This window comes from Stegastes partitus, unplaced genomic scaffold, assembly GCF_000690725.1.
Source record: "Stegastes partitus isolate 25-593 unplaced genomic scaffold, Stegastes_partitus-1.0.2 Scaffold627, whole genome shotgun sequence".
Taxonomy (NCBI): domain Eukaryota; kingdom Metazoa; phylum Chordata; class Actinopteri; family Pomacentridae; genus Stegastes; species Stegastes partitus.
Window position 1 is genome coordinate 291,396 of NW_007578358.1, and position 18,374 is coordinate 309,769.

Consider the following 18,374-nt stretch of genomic DNA (forward strand, 5'->3'; position numbering starts at 1 on the left):
CGGACTGCAACTTTGTTATCGTAAAACTAAATGCAAAATCGTAAAAAGGGCAGTACCTTTTCCTCATGACTCATTGTGATCAGTGCAAATTTGTTACTTTAGCATAAGATTAACTTTATTTTTTTTATGTAGCTCAGACTTTAACTGTAGCATAAATATTAGATACCACATACAGAAATCCTTTTTGGTTTTAATCCATTTAGTTTATTAGGTTTATTAACTGAGCGATGGGCTTAGGACAAAGGTTCTAAGTACTATAACTTTATTGTCATTGATTATTAAAATCCCGACAGTACACTGTCAAATCAATATTCACCAGAGATGCTCAGCCTTACAGTAGCGTAGGTTTTATCGCAGGCAGCGTCTTTCTTTGAAAATCCTACTCTTATACTTTCACATATTACAAAAAAGTCATCTTGTTAAAGTCATCTTGTGAAAATTAATGGATAGCATTCTTATGACTCATGTAAATGGTAAACTGTGATATATGTATATTCCAATGTAAAAAAAAAAAAAGCTTGATGTCCTTTTTTTTGCTTGTACACTTTGTGAACTCGGTTTTGAAAAGGTGTTATATACATAAAGCTGTTAATATTATTATAATTGCAGAGGCCTCTTTCATACTTTTTCAAACTTTCAGGAATATCACTTTTTATATGACCGAGGGAAGATGCCCCTTTTCACGTTTTCATATTTAGCTTTATGATATTAAAGAGCTTATCTGGCATAATTTAGTTGCCCTCTAAATTTGTTTATGTGTTCACTTGGTTTTGTGGTTTTATTTCAGTTCAGCTTTATTTATCGCAGAGGTTAAATTAATAGTAGCTTTCCCAGTCCGTACATTCAATATCAATTGATAGCCAGATATAGTTAAAAATGTCAAAAAAAAAGCATGTTAGAAAAAATATGTATTATATTGATGTTTAAAACACATCTTTATATACTTTTAAAATAAAATAGTGGTTCATAAGGGGATATTTTTACCTTACCCTACTAAAATTTAGTATTTTGTAACTTCTTTTCTACACTTTTTTGCTTCTGTGGTATGTTTTTCTTTCGGTTTCTGTTGCAATACTGTCATTCTGAGTATCTTTTATGGGCTTCCACTCATTTTATATTGTTGTTGCTTTTTTTTAATGTTGTTATTCTTATTATTAGTATAAGTGTTGTTGTTGTTATAACTGAGTGCGGTGCAAACTGGTTTATGGAGGGGGGGGGGTCTTCAACCGACCAATCAGGAGTCTCCCTCTCGACCAATCAGATGACAGTTCGACTTCTCTTCCTGTTTGGCCGAGGATTCATTATCGGGTGAGTAATAAAGCGTTCATCCAAAAAGTAGAAATCATTTCTACTAATCGTCATTGTCTCGAGTAAATAAGCCATTATTAAATCTACGTGTACATGTTTTGCGTGTTTTTTTTTCTCTAAATGAGGAGTAGACAGTTTGGATTACGTTTTTGTGCGGATTTTTATCCGTTGTGTGTGCGCGTGTGTGTGTGAACAGCGACCAGTTAGCCGCAGCGAACTGTTAGCAGTGAGGTTAGCTTGAAAAGCGGCGTCCCTCCCGGAGGATTAATGCTGAAATTCACAATTCCTCACGACTCTTTGTACAAGTTGTCTCGTTTTGTCTGCGCAGAATTCCTCCCACGGTACAAGTCTAACGGATTGAGACTCGTTTTCACACTTCGCACGGACGGAGATCATGGGAGGCATCAAACAGGAGCAGAGTGATGCATCCCAGCAGCCCAAAGCTTCACACACAGCGGATCCTCCACAAGATGAGGTGGGCACTGCTGCATCCCACCACCATTAACAGGGATAGTAAAAGACTTTGGTTTTGCTTCCTTAGTTGGAAGGATGTTAGATTTTACAGCTAAAAAAAAAAACTGGTTGAAAATTTTGTTTAGGCAGTCGCACTGATGCTGTTCACTAATTCACCTCGTTACCATTTTGTTTGGTACATTACTGAGCCTAAAGTAATTTACACCTAGATAAAAAGCCTCCTCTAATAAAGATCAAAACGCAGGAGAGCCATCAGAAAGTTTGCAGCACAAAATACAACATAGAAGGTAGCTGAAAACTGTGTAATTTTTTTTTTTTAATTACATATGTATCGACCTTTTTGTTTCTTAATTGACAGTGAAGGTTGCTAATAATTCAATGTGCATAGACTGATACAGTTTTTGTAAGTAGGACAACCAAAGTCCAAAATAGCCAAGTAGAAGAGATGCTGCTGTGTATTTGAGAAGAAAAAGTTCACACAGAAGCAAAAGTTCTTATTTTTGAGTTTTTTGTGCAGTCAATGTGTGATCATAGTTTAAGAAACTGTAGTCATCTATGGTGTAATAAAATGTGATTTCAGTGATAAATACTTAAACTTTAGTCAATGGATCAGACTTTTACAGTTAAATAGTATATATCTGTGATGGAGTTCAGGATTCAGCTGTAGCAAATGGTTTAAATGCAGCTGATGAACTGTAATTCTGTTTTCTAACCGCTCACCTGTCAGAGGTGAAGAAAAATACACGGTGTCATTTAACGTTAGGTCCTTATCGATCCTGTCTCCATGTCAGAAATAGATTATAAATAATTAAAGACTCTACCATTGTGTTGTTTTGTGTGCTACAAACAGCCATTTTGAGCCAGTCGTCAATGCTGCTTTCACTTTCACTGATACACCTTAGTTGCATTCACTGTGACTTGGACATCAGAGTTTTGGTGAATGAACTTGACCTATGAGAGCTTTGACCCCCCTGAACCCCCTTGAAGGTGCCTCTCTCATAATGTTACAGACGGGGGTAAAATAAAAGAGAATTTTAAAGGCTTTTTATTTGCACAGAAGAGGTTGACTGAGTCTAAACAGCCTGTAACGGGGACATTGTGTGAATAGTTGAACTGAATGATAGAAGCAAAACAACAAAGATGGGTGGAATCAATAAATGACGTACAAAGATGGTAGAACATAAATGTTTTTTAAGTCTTATGCTGTACAGTTAAACAGCAGAAAACGCTACAGCCTTCATATTGAGTATTTCTGTATCCTTTGTTTAGCCTGATGGTCTCACTGAGATACCACATCTCTTCCTCCAGGGAAACCTGGAAGAATGCAACATATCTGTAAATCTGTTTCATAAAACCCAAACACTGTAATCTTTATGAAGGTAGGATTTATTACAGGCAGCTTCTTGTGTATGAGGGTGAAGGTAGTGGAGCTGCAGCTCAGTTCATCTGGTAGTTATTCAACCAAAAATGGAAAAATACTTACATTTATACTCTGATATGTGAGTATTTGTTGGCTGTCTTAGTCTTTTATGATGGTAAATTTAATACCATTGAGTTTTGGAGTGTTAGTTGGACAAAGTAAGCAATCTGAACACACTCTTCAGCAAGATAGAAAATTTTATATTGACTGATAATCAGCATCATATTTTAACTGATTGTGAAAATCACTAGCTGCAACCCTAATTTGTATTTATGTTATGCTAGCTGTCTACTGAACAGTGAGGAGTGACGCAGATGTTTCTTAGAGTGTTGTTTTATCTCTGTGCAGCCCAAGAAGAGAGGCTGGCCGAAGGGAAAGAAAAGAAAGAAGGTGCTACCAAATGGTCCCAAGGCACCAGTAACAGGATATGTCCGCTTCCTGAACGAACGACGAGAACATATGCGGGCCCGATACCCCGACTTACCTTTTCCGGAAATCACCAAGAGACTCGGGGCAGAGTGGACACGATTAGCCCCGAATGACAAACAGGTAGATCGTTAAAGTTTTCCATGTATGCACACTTGATTTAATACAACACAAACTCTGAGAACCGAGTATTTAATGATGCTTGAGTTATTTAACTATGAGCTAGTTTGTTTTTTGTTCACAATCATACACATAAACTGCATTCACACAGATTCTTTTTGCTTAAAAGATTTCCCTCCTCAGTGGATGTTCTTTTCAGCAAGATGGTGAAATGTGTACTCTGACAACTTTTTTTGCCGAAATGTTCAACTTCACTATTTTCTGCAAAACAATTCAAATGAACCAGGGCTTGTTTTTAAGCCACACCAAGTTCCAGTGAAGTATCACAACCTTATTTGTGTGCTAACAGCGCTATTTAGATGAGGCGGAACGGGAGAAGATGCAATACGCCCAGGAACTGAAAGAGTACCAGCAGACTGAGGCCTATCAGATCACCAGTGCTAAGATACAAGACAAGAGGATCAAAAAAGGTGACAAAAGACCTCAGCTTACCTCATGCTTTTTTAGGCTGATGACTGCTCATGCATGTGTATTCATATCAGTTATATAACGTATATAAAGCACCACAGTACCAGTCCAAAGAGCAACCTGTATTTGCGTAGCATTGCTGTGTGCCATGTGATGTGTATGTGGTGTTCATATAGTGTTTTTCTCTTTCAGAAGACGCTCCATCAGTCATCTTCAGTACCAGTTCAGGGTCATCTTTAACAAAGGTACAGGATTTTCTAATACCTTATGACTGTATATTCACACAAGCTTTGAGCTAACGTGTCCATTTGCTAATGATTTCTGTTTAGGCTTCTGACCTCTCCAGCAGGTTTGACATCCCTATTTTCACAGAAGAGTTCCTCGACCAGAACAAAGGTAACAGAGAAACTGACAACAGGAAACCATCGTTCTGTTATATCACAAGTAAAACAAAGAAGTGTTTAACATGTACTAATGTTAAGGTAGATCTGCACACTAAGACATCATCTCACGCTCCCGTCAAACATTCTTTGTTTCACTCGTTGCGGTTTCAGCTCGAGAGGCTGAGTTGCGACGGCTTCGTAAGGCCAACATCGAGTTCGAAGAGCAGAACGCAGTGCTGCAGCGGCACATTAAGGACATGTACAATGCAAAAGAGCGCCTGGAGGCTGAACTGGGGCAGGACGAGAAGCGTACCCAAGCTCTTCATCAACACTTGCTGGCTATTAAACACACATTGGTCAACAGTCTCTCATCAGTCCCCCTGCCAGGTCAGGATTCATGTGGCTGTAGTTAGTCAGAATAAAGGAATGAATGGATACTAATGCTCCTGTATGATATGAGATAGATTTCCTGTTATTTCATTTTCGTGCAAAGTTTTGTTTAACAGGTCATTATACATCTATCGATATTGTTTTCCTTCTTAAATGGTGTGGCTGCTTGAATTTGAAATGTGAATATTTGTTAATACAGACCAGAATCATTTCCATATTAATACTTAAATTCAACTATGTTACCACAAAAAGATCCAATAACACTATTCAAAGATGTGTGTAGATTTCATTCCTGTGTTTATTCTGAACAGGTACAGGTGAGACAGCATCTCTCGGAAACCTGGACTCGTACCTGAGTCGTCTCAGTGGGGTGCTTGAGGGAAACCCCCACAAACACCGCGCCCTGCTCAACCAACTTTGTGAGGTCCTCTCTCATCTGGACAGGTAACTGTTATGTCCCACACTCAGCCTAACGGGGTGGAAACAGTAAAATAGAAGCTTGGCCACTCTAATACAGGATACAGATACTCTGCAGGCATTTTCTGATCAATCTGCTATCCTTCATCTTGCTTAAATATAGGATTGGATGTGTTTACAGTAATCTGTAAAAAGCAGAAGGTTATACCTGCTTACCAGGGTTCAAACAATACCTTCTTTTGCAAGTGTTTGCCGGAATATTGTCTTTACTTTAGTGTAGTGGACACAAATTAGGTGCAACTTGGTAATCTTTACTTTCCTCTTTTGGTTAGTTGTTATACGTTAAAGACGCCTTAATTTGCCCTATCTGCTGCAGCGTTTATGAATCCTACAGTGTTATTACAGTCAACCTTCCTGTGAACTTGTTGGACAAACAGTGGGAAGGCTGGCTACTGTTTGTGCCAGGTTGGCAGCGAGGTCATGGACCAAGCTTAGTTAGATAGCTTACAAAGACAGCGTAAGGGTTCATTTTTTTAAAACTGCAAATACAGTGATTGTGTGTTGGGTTTTGAGTGCTGCCAAAAAGCAGGTGATTACATTTCAACAACTTAATACAGAGCCTGGATGCAGCATAACAAGCTGTTCACACTACACCTCCTGTGTAGACACAGCTGTTGAGGTCATGACATAAATATGAAGCTGCTGCCAGCAGCTGGCTGGCCGGGTCAGTTCTAGTACACGTTAAACAAATGTAATGTAATGTGTTCATTTTTGATCTTGACAGGTACTTTCCGAAGTATTTTATTTTGAAATTTTAGTCACTGCTAACCTCGTAGCCTTGGCCCAGCCCGTCTCCTCGTGTTCCTCAGCTTGGCTAGCTTGATTTTGTTCTCCATGTCATTCAGCTGCCTCTCCAGTGAGTCTCCACCATTGGCTAGAGCTGGAGGGCCACTCCAGCCTCGTCTGACTCACCGGATGTAGGGTGCTGCCATTGGCCGCTCATTTCAGCCAGCTTCGTTCTCTCCTTCTGCTATCTGCATGTCAGCATTTATTTCACTGCAGGAAACATGAAACAACAAAATACACACTCCAGGCTACATTCCAGACTGAAAATTTCAAGTTTTGCGGAGGATTTGGAACTTGCAGTCCTGCTTGTTTGTTTGTTTGTTGTGGATGGACCACACATTTCAATGACAGTTCTTGTGTCCCTGCATGAAAATGTTCCACCCAAACAATTCCACTCATCAAGCTGCATCTTTCCCGTAGCCCCGCTTACGACGACTGTGTTTGATTTAAAGAAATGCAGATAAGTCAGAGCATTTTGTGATGCAGCCAAACCAGCTCACTGAGGCTTGGAGCAAAACAAAGACACCGTAGCGTCCACTAATGATGAGATAGCCAAGTACCATCGTCAGTACAATCAAAGGTGGTGGAGCTAGAGTTCATCATTCCTGGAAAAGCAGCTAAATGGCATCGAGGAACACCACAACAATGACCAGAGGCAGGTCAGGGTTAGCTGGTTAGCTGGTTAGCAACAACTGAACGCACCTTTAAAAGGCTCCATGCAAAGCTAAGTTAACTGGCTGCATATCCTTCCTGCACAAACTTGAGAATGGTGTTAGTCTACTCTTCAAGAAAGCAAATTTCAAAAATGTCTAAGCATTCATTTAAAATGACCACATTATTCTATATAATCATCCATATAATTCATGTATACTTCTCAATTCAATTCAAGCATCCAAAGACCATGGCTGTGTCTGAAATCAATCCATAACCACCATGTAGCGTCCACATTTACCCCCTGCATTTTATTTGAGTGTCTGAGTGTGTAAGTATAGCCCCCATGTAGCGCCTTTAGACAACATACCGGGGAAAAAACACGTGGAGTTTATGGCATGTGCAGTATTTTCTACTAACATGTTAAACACGGTGCAGTGTGGCACATTATGTAGATGAAAACATTTGAGTTGTGAGACTCTCCAACCGTCACTTTACTGCACACTACTTCAAAAACCAGTGAGTGTCCATCATATAGGGAGTGATTTCCGACACAGCACTTAAAACGTATCGTAATATTGATATGACAGTCATATTTTCTTTTTTTTCTAACTGTATGCTTTCATTCCTTGTCAGTGAGAAGTTATGATGAGACTCCAGGCAGAGACCCACTCCAGAGGGACAGGCTTGGTGGTATTAGGTCAAGTCAGTGCCATTCAACAGAGCATGTAGGCATGGTAACGTCAAGCAATGCAAAAGGGTACAAACACTTAAAAAAAAAAAACACAACACACACAGTCCACATCTACATGCCTATTGTTTATGAATATGTGTATTCTGCAGAATGTGTATTCCTACACATGTTTCTTTTATGAATGTATGTGTGGCAGCGTTGAGGGTTTTTTACAGTTCAGGTTTTTACCAAATCCAGTGTAATCTTCCCTTCAGAACTGCCTTAATTAAGTACATTTGAATTGACTCTAACCCTATCGTGTAGCTTTGTATCAGCAGTTATCTACAGGTTCATGGCATGTCCAATACTGCAAGCCTAATTATCAGTTTACAATAAATGCCATTTGGCATGTGGTGGGCGGGGGACGTGTACGTAGTGTTATTTAGAATGCATGAAAAAAAAAAAAAAACTGGAAGGGGTAAAAAAAAAAAATTAAATGTTGGGGTATACATGTTTGAATTTCCATTGATAATGCCAGGTTGTGGAATGGGCAGATAGTTTCAAATGCTGTAAGATTCTATATTTGTGAAGTATATTTGTATTTTTTTCAAATGTTCATTAAACCATACTGAAAATGCTATTTCCAACAAAAACTAGCGTGTGCGGTTTCACTCTTTTAAATTGTTGTGAGATAATTAATTGCTTTACAAAATTTAAATCAAACCATAAAGCAACTTATTGAACCTCACAGCTGGATACCACAGGAAGTAAAAGTATGATTTAAAAGAGAGATGATAGAAGAAGATAGATGATATACGGTAATAGTGCAGAGGACTGTGTGTCCCAACAGGGGGAGCTGCTGTCCCACACATGCTTTGTCAATCCTGGACCAGCTTTGAAGCGGTTTGTCAGTCTGGTTGTTGGTTTTTGTTGTTTTTAGGGATGACAGTGGAATGACCTGCGGTAAGTATGCATCACGGTTAAACACTGACTTTAATAACTGAGAATCTAAGTCCGTCTTTAAGTTGTTGATTTAACCCTATAAAACACATCTCTGTGCATCAAAGTTGCACATTTATCAGTTTTTTGTAGTTAAAAATGATCCCGTCCTAGCCTAAAATGGCTTAGATCTAACTCTGTACTTTCTTAAGAATGTGCAGGTCTGTGACATCTTTACCTCTTTCTCTCCCAACTCGATGCAGCCCAGCACACCAGCTCACCTACACCTTTGCTCAAACACTGTAAAACTACTTTGTCGTACACAACAGCAAGGTTGCAGTAATTCAACCATACATGTTTGAACCGGAAACTGAAGAAAAGTAATGACGCTCAAAGCCCTCCCTGAGCATCTACACGATTGGCTCTTTAGGTTCGTTACATAGGAAATCCCAGAAGTGTGAGTCCACGGTTTTGAAACAGTCATGGGTACACTGCAGCTTCAAGGTAGAAACCCTCACTTGTTCGTTAAGTGCTGATCTTGATACCTCTTCTTAGGTGAAAAACACAATATGGACACATTAACATGGTAGAAAATTAGATCTTCACCACCGGCAATCAAGTAATTTCTCACTAATTGTCTCTGTTGATTTCATAGTGCTCTGTAAAGTTAGGTGTGGACAGTTGATCTGCTTCCACTCTAGTGTCTTACCTCAGTCACTTCGTCATTTGTGAACACCATCATTACCTTCTTACAGCAAAGTAGCTACATCTCTGAAATTTTGAATTCTTCAAAACGTTTTGTGAAATACAGCTAAGTTTGAAAGAAACATGCCAGTATTTGATTACATTTTTTAAAACATTTTTATTAACATAAAAAATGGTGTCTAAAATATTAAATCAATATATCAAATACTTTCCAAGTTGGAAAAAGAAATTGCCCACATTTCTATTTTGGGAATCATTTTTGAAACTCTGTTGTACTTGGATTAGGCCATTTAACAATATTTTGGTTTATCAGTTAATGAGATATTGTCCAAACATAGCCTCAGATTTCAGTGTGTAGCGGGAAAAAAGCTTTTTAATTATCTTTGTCTCGTAAAGTACTTGATATATGAAGGTAAAACTTCTCAAATATCTTTATGAATCGTCATATTTTATGCTAATAAACTTCCAAGCAAATCAGAGATGGTTGAGCAGAAATTGTTCTACAAAATGTAAAAAATTTTGGATGGAATGACCCTTTAGTTTCTGTTGTTACATGTTGAGAATGTGATGGTGTTTGAAAATATTAGTTGCAAAAATAAGTTAATGTGGTTAAAAAAAAAAATATGGAGACAAGCTGCATCAGTAGCATATTTTTTTCATTAATGTGTGCTCAATGATGGGACTTTTTTATGACACTTCAACTCAGCCATAATCAGAGATTATTTGATCAACTTGTTCGATATTGCAGAAGCTGAACTGATGAGATGATGAGAAATAACACTTGAAGTTTTAGGGGTTTGACTTTATTGCTTCCTCAGATATCTATTGAAATTTCGAAGTGCAGAAACATTTTCTCAGAGAGTGCTTGACATATGAAGATATATAAGTAGTCATATTTTATGCTGTGAAATTTTCAAGCAAATCAGAGATGGTTGAGCAGAAGTTGTTGGGATGGAATGACTCTGGAGTTTCAGGGGTTTTTACATAAGCTGTTTCTGGAGGAAGTAACAAAAATCTTATTACACGTTGAGAAAAATCAGTTACAAGAAACCTGGTGCTAACTATGAAGCCAGAGGCTGACAATGTGGCCTGTGAGACCCCCACCACCACCACCACCACCACCACCCTCCACACCATCAACACGCGCTGTGACGTCACGGGCGGAGCTGTCCACGCAGCGGTGGTGCTGAAGCTGAACAAGATGGCTGAGTGTTGGAGACCGGAGAGCTGAGAGCGGAACTAGGGGTGGGGGGAGAGAAAAAGAGTCTCAAATTCACTCAGACGCGCCTTAAAAAAGAGACACACAAGGAGGACTGCAGCCACGTTTCCTCTCCAAAGCGCGAAGACTCCTGATTCCTGTGAGGTGTAACGAACCCTGGCGGGCCCCGGTCCTGCTCTCCACACCGACGGCAGGCTTCTCCATCTCCAGCCCCGCTCCTGCCATTCATCCCCACCGGACTGTATATTTGCACTGATTAGCTCAGCCAATAAAGGAAGCTGGTGAAGAAGCTGGACTATAAGAAATGTCATTGCTGTGTGTTGGAGGTAAGGAGGAAAAAAAAAAGAACTGCCAATGCATGTCTTGGCACGACTTGCTGTGCGTTTTTTTTTCTCACCCAGCAGTTTAAATAGTATCCTTACAGTTTTTATTTTTTATTTTTTTTAAGGGGGAGATTTGCTTGTGATGCTACAGATCCACGCATAAATATTTTAGAAAATCCATCCTGCACAAGGAGCGTTAATTGCTCCTTAATTGCAGTTTATTGCAAATCCATTAAAAGGTAGAAAAATAAAAATCTCCCATCACCTCTAGTAGATTTGTCACATTTCTTATCTCTACTTCGCTATGATTCATCCAGAAATGTTGCACTCCTGCTGTCCTTGATGACAGCTCAGACTCGTTTTTACTAAAAACCTGGCACCGCTACAACCGGATCGATTTATGGAGTAGGTGTATGCTCCTGGCAGCCTCTGTCAAACATAGTAAAAGCAAGATGCGATCCACTCTCTGCTTGGCCCTGTGTGGAGGGCTTTATCTTTCATTTAAAAAAAAAAAGGCATTATGGTTAATAACTGTCTCGTTTGGAAACCTGTCATGTCAGTTTTCGTGCGTAATTTCCCGGAGCGAAAAAAAAAAATAAAGGCGTGTGCAGCCTGCTGGGTTTCTTTACAGTAGGGGTTTTTTTTTTCTTCTTAAAACCACGTGACTCTTTGCAATATTCTTCAGTTTCTCTTATTAATTGAGCTACAAAATCACCACCGATTCTGGCTTTAGAATAAAACAAAATTCCATGTTCTGGGTTCCTACTGTAAAAACACGCCCAGGATCCAACCACACCGCTTGCCGATGGTGTTATTTGTCATTTTTCGGTGATGATGTCGTCTGTGATGGTTTGAGTAGGACCTAAAGGAGATGTAGTCACTTAAATGTCATGCTGTTGCTGTAAAAAGTGAGTATTTATGGTAAGAGTGGGCCTGTGAGAGATGTAAAGTGAGGCTGGATTTGCATTTCTTCTGGGGTTTTCTCAGATTTAGAGCAGAAGACCACCTTTCATCAAATCTGATTTGCTATCAGGCATTAATTTAAATTAACCTGATTAACTGTCCAGGTGGAAAATGTGAGCTTGGATTGTGCAAATGTCTAAGAAGTGAAATGCAATTCTCCTAGTCATCTCCACATCTCACTTTGGGAACCAAACTCCATTTGAAACAAGACAGGAATTTTGCTTGAAGTTTCCTTAGTATTGAAATTTAAGCAGTTTTTCACTGCCTCCAAGCAAGGATAACTTCTCCACGTGTTTTATAACAACACTGTAAACAGGAGTTTATGTCAGTACAGCATATCCAAAGGCCTGGTTGATGCAGGAAAAACTGAGTAATAACTGCAGTAACGCTTGTGTAGAGACCCTTGAAGTGCAGGTTTATGTTATCCAATATTTATTTTAATGGCTGCTGAAATGTGTGCACATCTTTGTTCTGTCACCTTCCACTTCCTGAGCACTCTAAAACAGACTTGTACAGATCTGCAGCTCTTTTTAATCCTTGGAGTTCTCCAAATTGCACCAGCTAGTTGTCATTCTTTTGAAATTTTAAGCCAATTCGTAGCGTGCACTCGGTCCATTTCTGACATACTTTTATAAATATGGTGCCTTTTTTTTTGATGAAGAGAGAGCAGGGATGAAAAGATGAAAAAAGTGATTCCCTCAAGCTTCTTCGTCAGATTCGGCGGCAGGCTTGTAGTGTTTGTGAAGAGGCTGCTATGCTGTTGACACCAGTGCTGGAGCTGATTGCACAGATGTCAGGATTGAGATTCCGGCTCGTTGGTGGTCCCTTTATGTCCCGAAGCTTTGTTGGCATAGCAACCCCAATGGTATTTTAGGCCTCTGCTGGCATTTTCTATTTAGTTTCTACACACTGTTGCAGGCCTGCAGCGAAGGTTTATATTGATACTACTTTTTCTTTTTTTTTTTCGTGGTGGCTGCGAGAAAAAAAAAGGAGAAATAAAAGGGCGATGAGTAATATGTCTGTTCATCCTGGGCTGCAGCAGTCATGTGGTACTTGTGTGTGCATACTCCACTTGCATGTCTCATGATGTTAGATGGAGATGGCAAAATGATGCCACAGAAGCTGAGTGAGCAAATCTGGGAAACATCCGTGCTGTCACATCCTGTAGCAAAGATGTCATTTTAGGCATTGTAACGTCATAAAAGACTGAGGCATAACAGACACCCTTAGTATAACCCTTTAACATGTATTTAACGGTATTTCCACATGTGTATTCAGATAATTTGTTCATTTATCCATCTGCAGAGGGTCACGAGCCTGCTGACACTGGGTGACCCTGAACACGTCGCCAGCCCATCACAGTGCAAACGCAGACAGACACACAACCACACAGTCACACCGACGGCCAGTTTCTTTGCATAGACAGAGAGAACATGTAAACGCCACACGGAAAGGCCCAGCTGCTGCTAAACCCTGCACCGCCGAGCCACCCGGCATCATTAGAGAAGAAACGTTTTTGCATAAGCAATCAGAACGAAATGAATATAATGTAGCACCGCAACGTCCTTGGCCGGTTCGGTCTTTTTATGAGCACACTGCTGCATTACTGTAATAACGACTGGGGTTGCTAGGAGTCTGGAGCAAAGAGCAATTGCATTTTAATGGGAATATATGCAGTCAATACAAAGTATTCAACTTCTGTAGCTAATGATCTCTATCCTATATACTCTCTATTGTATATGCTCTGTTTTTATATCGATTCTGAAAGACACTGTGCTAACAGTCTGTAGAATCTTCATAGTTTCAGTGTAATTCATGTAGCAGGTTTTAATTAGGTCTGGATAAGAGGAGTACTCAATCATCAGTGACCACAGAGTATACTTTTACAGCTGTCATACGGTTAATACATTCTCTGAGGTGTACTGCAGGTATGTGTATTTTATGAGGCAGGCAGAGACCCTTTACTGTCAGTAACTGTTTTTCACTTTTCCCTCTTTTTTTTTTTGGTCGTATTCTTTATGATTTTCTTTCCTGCATTCCCTCCACAAGACTACAGCTTTATATCTTTGTTGCTCTGAAGTGTGGGCCTTTTGAAAGCTTTTTAATTGGAAAAACTCAAGAAATATTAACCAAAAAAAAAAGACCCTTTAGCTCCTCTGGATCTGGGCAAAGGGAATGAATTTGTCCAATTTTTTTCCAGAGCAAAGAAAGACTAAATGAAATCCTGCAACTGCTGTGGCAGCGACTCCACATTTTCTGTTGAGAGTTTGCAGAAAATGTGCAGCGCTCCTTTTATTTATTTTTGCTGTTTTTTTTTTTTTACCTACTCTCCTTCACTCTTTCCTCTTTGCTGTAACTGCAGCACTGTTGGTTTAGTCTTACGCCTCTGAGCAAGAACCCCCCCTCCTCCTCCTCCTCCCCATCCCACCACACATACACTCACCACTCCCCTCTTTCCAGCACCCCCCACTGTCACACTGAAGTGGTTATTTTTAGTGTTGGGGATGCAGCTCACTCTGCCTGCATCCGGCTCCACAGAGAGATTAATGGAGCACGAGAGAAAGAGATAGAAAGGGAGCACACGTGCATTACTTGCCACATGGCAGAGGGGAGCTTGTAGGAGCGAGTGATTGAGTGAGAGAGGACCCGATGGCTGGCTGACGGCGAGGAGGAGAGGACAGCGTGAGCGAGAGAAAGTGTTGGCGAGGGTGCAGCCGAGGTGCATCTGTTAATTACTGTTTATTTAAAAGCGTCTTTGTCAAATAGATGTTCGGTGCCGTCGTGGAAATGAACCTGTCTTGTTCCTCTGCTGCTGAAATATCAGGATTTTTTTTACTTTGAGGTTGGAGAACATGCTTCACCTCACACCTGCCCTTAATGAATCAGAATGATAATAAAGTGATAAGCATTATCCCTGGGGTTTTTTTTGGGGGGGGTGATGCTATTTTTAGAAGCCAATTTGTCCACAATGATTATCATGCCTGCTCTGCTGTCACTGACTAACAATATGACTCAGAATTGTTTTTTCTTTGCAATCATCTCTTTTGCAACCCTAATTTCTTGTCTTTTTATATTCATCTCCCTTTATTTTAAACCCTTCCAGTCCTCCTGCAGCTGCTCACACATGTCGAGTTTGATTTTAAATTATGAATATTTCCTGCATTTCTTTTCCCGTAAATGCAACATCAGTGAAAAGAGGCAGTCAGCAGGGATTAAATACCAGAGCTCTGAATATTAATACCTCACTACCGAACACGGGGATGATGGGCATCGGCAGGGTGCAAGACTGAATGAATAATGAATAGGCTTTTGACGTCACCGTGGCTTTAAAAGTCAGGCTGGTACCTCCAGAGGACCCTGTGTGCAGGAGGGGCACCTCAGCAGAGCCTTGTCTATTGTGTTAGCAAAAGTGAAGCACCGCTCAGTCTTTTATCCATCAGCTGACTGACAACCATGAAGGAGTACACACACATGCATCATTCAGAGAGGACGGGGCATGTGGTCGCAGTCCTTTCGAGCTTTTTACTTTTTCTACCTGCACAAACCGTCCTTCTGGATCTCCTCCCGTGTCCCGCTGAACGGATGCAGTCTTTCATAGTGAGATCCTGGCATTCTACCCAAAGAGCATAGAGAAGTCCCAGACTGAGAAGTGCAGACCTCCCACCCTCTTCCTAAAATGCCAGACTGCTGTCAATCACCAGCCATCCATACTTTCATGCACATGGACCGTAGTCACATGACGCTGCAAGCACAGGCGGCAGAAAACCCCTTTTGTAGATTCATTAAGTTTGCAGTATGTAAATGGGAACTCTTGTCAGGCTAACAAGACTAATTTCTTGTATTTTTTTTTCAATTTGTTCGCAGTGAAGAAAGGCAAGCTTGATGGACCCCAAGGTGAGTTGTGACCTGTGATGATAACTTACCATTTACTGTTTAATGTAAACACACAGTGACATAACCGGCCATGTTTGTATTTTACTCCTCACAGAGAAATTTAACACATACGTGACCCTGAAGGTGCAGAATGTCAAGAGCACAACCATCGCTGTGCGCGGCAGTCAGCCGTGCTGGGAGCAGGACTTCATGTTGTGAGTGATTACTTTATTTCATCATGTCTCTTCCCACTTCAACACATAACTTTGCCTGTAAATCCACTTGTGGAAACTGTCCTAATTTGGTGTCAGTCTTTACTGCAAATCCTTTTTGATTTGTTGCTTTGGGCTGAAGACAACAAGTTTGAAATTGAAGAAAGTTTCTGGTTTTGGAGTTGAAAATAAGTGAGCTTCTCTCTGTGGTGAAACACTACATTAGCTGCTACTAGCATAACACATCCAAATCTCTCACTGAACTGTGGACAGTTGAGTTGCATTATGGGTAACAGAGGTGTCACGATTTGATGACAAATGTTCATCTTATTGTTTTTTTGTGAAGGTCTTTCCACGGTCCTTATCAGAAAGAACACTTAACAATTTAACTAGAATTAAGATGACCTAGCTGCCATTAGTTGATTTATGTCACATGATGGCCGTTAACCGGATGCTCTGCAGGAGAAATAGCATCATCATGGGTCCACCCAATAGCCAAAAGGTTAAGGAGAGTGTAGGCACATGCACCTTTAGCAGCAGATCCCCGGCTCGATTCCTGGCCGTCTGGATCATGTGCTGCACGTAATTCCTCTCCTGTCTCTTCAAGTTTTCTGTCCATCAAATAAAAGCTGAAAAGTCCAAAGACATATCATAAAAGAAATGAATACATATCATTGGGATTTTATTTTACTATAAAGGGATAGAATTTCAGCTGCTGCCAGTAAGGTAGGTTTTCAGTGGAATGATGTGCATTTGTTGCATTTGGTGCATTCTTTGGAGTATTTTGCCAGCTGAAGTGAGCACGCAGTGTTTATGTGCACATCTCACAGGTGATGACACAGTTGTGCTGTCATGGAGCAGTGTTTGATGAGCACCTTGTTACTGTATGTCTTTATGATTTCCTTTTGTCAGGATGTAATGGGTTTTTTGTTTTTTAGAAAAATTTGATTTCATGTGCAGGTGTTTTCCCGGCTCAGAATAGATGTTTGTGGGCTGATAACACATGACAAGAAGACAAACCAATGAGTCCACATTACCTTATTGGATGGTTATGTAGTTATTTCTGACCATCTGATTAACAAAAATGACTACTATACTTAAGTAAACAGCATATTTTCTTATTAATAACTCTTATCATTTTGGCGCTGGTGATATTTCATGACTAATACCTCTTTGGAGTTTGCCAAAATGTCCTCTATGCTGTAAAAATGCTGAAGTATTAACACTAGATTGCTCACAATGTTATTCCCACTAGAGCAATTAAATCACATTTACTAACCTGCTGTCACTTTAGATGCAGATAACTATATATATGTGTGTAATTTAAACTTTTAATAAGTTGTCCGATTTGTGCAAAGCAGATAGCCACACAAGTAGTCGAACAAACTCCAGAGGCATCGGTTCTGCTACAAAAATGTAATAGTGGTTCTGGAAAAATAACTATACTGGAAGCAATAGTTCTCCTGTAGTTTGCAGTAGACAGAACAACATCCTTTGTGATCAAATGTTTTCCAGAGTGTTGCTTCATCTGTTCCCCTCAGATTTGTCCATATCTTGTGGCATCTTAGGAGAGGAAGGGTCACTGTAATGAAACAGAGTATGCCCTAAACTATGTTGTTATATGATGTTTTGAAATCTCGCTCTGTGTGTCCCCTTGTGCCCCTCTGAAGGTCTCACACAGACCCGGTTTTCTGAGTGCAGTGCTAAATTGGTGCAATATCCCCCAAAGTATTCAACCATCTGTTTACTTTCCTTCTATGTCTCTGCTGCCGTCGTAGCTTTTTAGTTCGAACACATCTTTTTACTCTTAACTTCTGAAAGTACAAGTGTAGTAAAATTGCAATATGTTTGATTTTGTTTAAAAAAAAAATAAGGCTCGTGTTAGTTTGCAGATTCAACCCAATGCTTCATATTAAATATTAAAGAAATTCAAACTACTAAAGACTCTGGGTGTTTAAGACCCACTCTGCTGGAAATCTGTTTTTTTTTTAAAATCTTATTAACATGTCCATCAGCACCATGTTTGGACATTTTAGCACTCAAATGTGAAAATAATAAATGCAGAAACACAATGAAAGACACAGATTTATGGGGTTTCATACATAGTAAACCTAAGAAACCAGTTCTGTCACTGTGCAGGGTTCGTTTTCTTCAGAATCAGTTTCCGGTTTGAACATGTGTAGCTGAAGTACTCAGAGTATAGAGTAGTTTAAGCAGCGTAGTAGGGGAGCTGGTGTGCTTAAGCTGCAACCAGTGGTGGAGGGGTGATTGGAGAGACAGGCAGATCTGCACAACAATATAAAGTTAGCATCTGAAGTCAGAAACTGGTTATTTTAAAGGTCAAAACTGATAAAAAATGTAACGCTAACGCAAAGAGACGAGTCTTTGGAACTTAAGCGAACAACTGAGGAGGGACTTTAAATAAGGAATGGATACCGTTATTACACATGAACAGAGATGTCACCTCGGGGTTTCAGCTCGACGGCACACAGACGCTGTGCAGCTCAAGGCAGCCGGGTCAGCGGTGACATTTATACTTCCTAAAAGGAGTTATTTTTGACTCT

The 18,374-nt window shown here is 40.0% G+C and overlaps 2 protein-coding genes across 4 annotated transcripts in view; both read left to right on the forward strand.

Annotated features, from left to right (window-relative positions):
- The first annotated feature begins 1,259 nt into the window (after positions 1–1,259).
- Positions 1,260–8,229, forward strand: hmg20b (high mobility group 20B). Of its 3 annotated transcripts, none has more exons than XM_008289644.1 (9): positions 1,260–1,308; positions 1,637–1,783; positions 3,551–3,751; positions 4,098–4,218; positions 4,409–4,461; positions 4,546–4,612; positions 4,771–4,986; positions 5,301–5,433; positions 7,540–8,229. In XM_008289644.1, the coding sequence occupies exons 2-9, from the start codon at positions 1,703–1,705 to the stop codon at positions 7,550–7,552; spliced, it is 885 nt and encodes a 294-aa protein (XP_008287866.1). In that variant the 5' UTR covers positions 1,260–1,308; positions 1,637–1,702; the 3' UTR covers positions 7,553–8,229. The 3 variants fall into 3 exon arrangements, with proteins under 3 accessions (XP_008287866.1, XP_008287867.1, XP_008287869.1); XM_008289645.1 differs by having other exon boundaries at positions 4,412–4,461; XM_008289647.1 differs by lacking the exon at positions 7,540–8,229 and having other exon boundaries at positions 5,301–5,437.
- A 2,514-nt stretch (positions 8,230–10,743) lies between these two features.
- unc13a (unc-13 homolog A (C. elegans)) overlaps positions 10,744–18,374 on the forward strand; it is a 60,108-nt gene continuing 52,477 nt past the window's right edge. The window contains exons 1-3 of the mRNA XM_008289648.1: positions 10,744–10,765; positions 15,590–15,619; positions 15,714–15,813. Coding sequence (XP_008287870.1) covers positions 10,744–10,765; positions 15,590–15,619; positions 15,714–15,813 — 152 coding nt within the window. The remainder of the gene's footprint in view (positions 10,766–15,589; positions 15,620–15,713; positions 15,814–18,374) is intronic.

Coding starts and splice junctions, on each gene's coding strand:
- hmg20b (XM_008289644.1), top strand. CDS start 1,703: ATGGGAGGCATCAAACAGGAGCAGAGTGATGCATCCCAGCAGCCCAAA. Junction 4,462..4,545: donor CAGGGTCATCTTTAACAAAG/GTACAGGATTTT, acceptor ATTTCTGTTTAG/GCTTCTGACCTCTCCAGCAG. Junction 4,987..5,300: donor CTCATCAGTCCCCCTGCCAG/GTCAGGATTCAT, acceptor TATTCTGAACAG/GTACAGGTGAGACAGCATCT.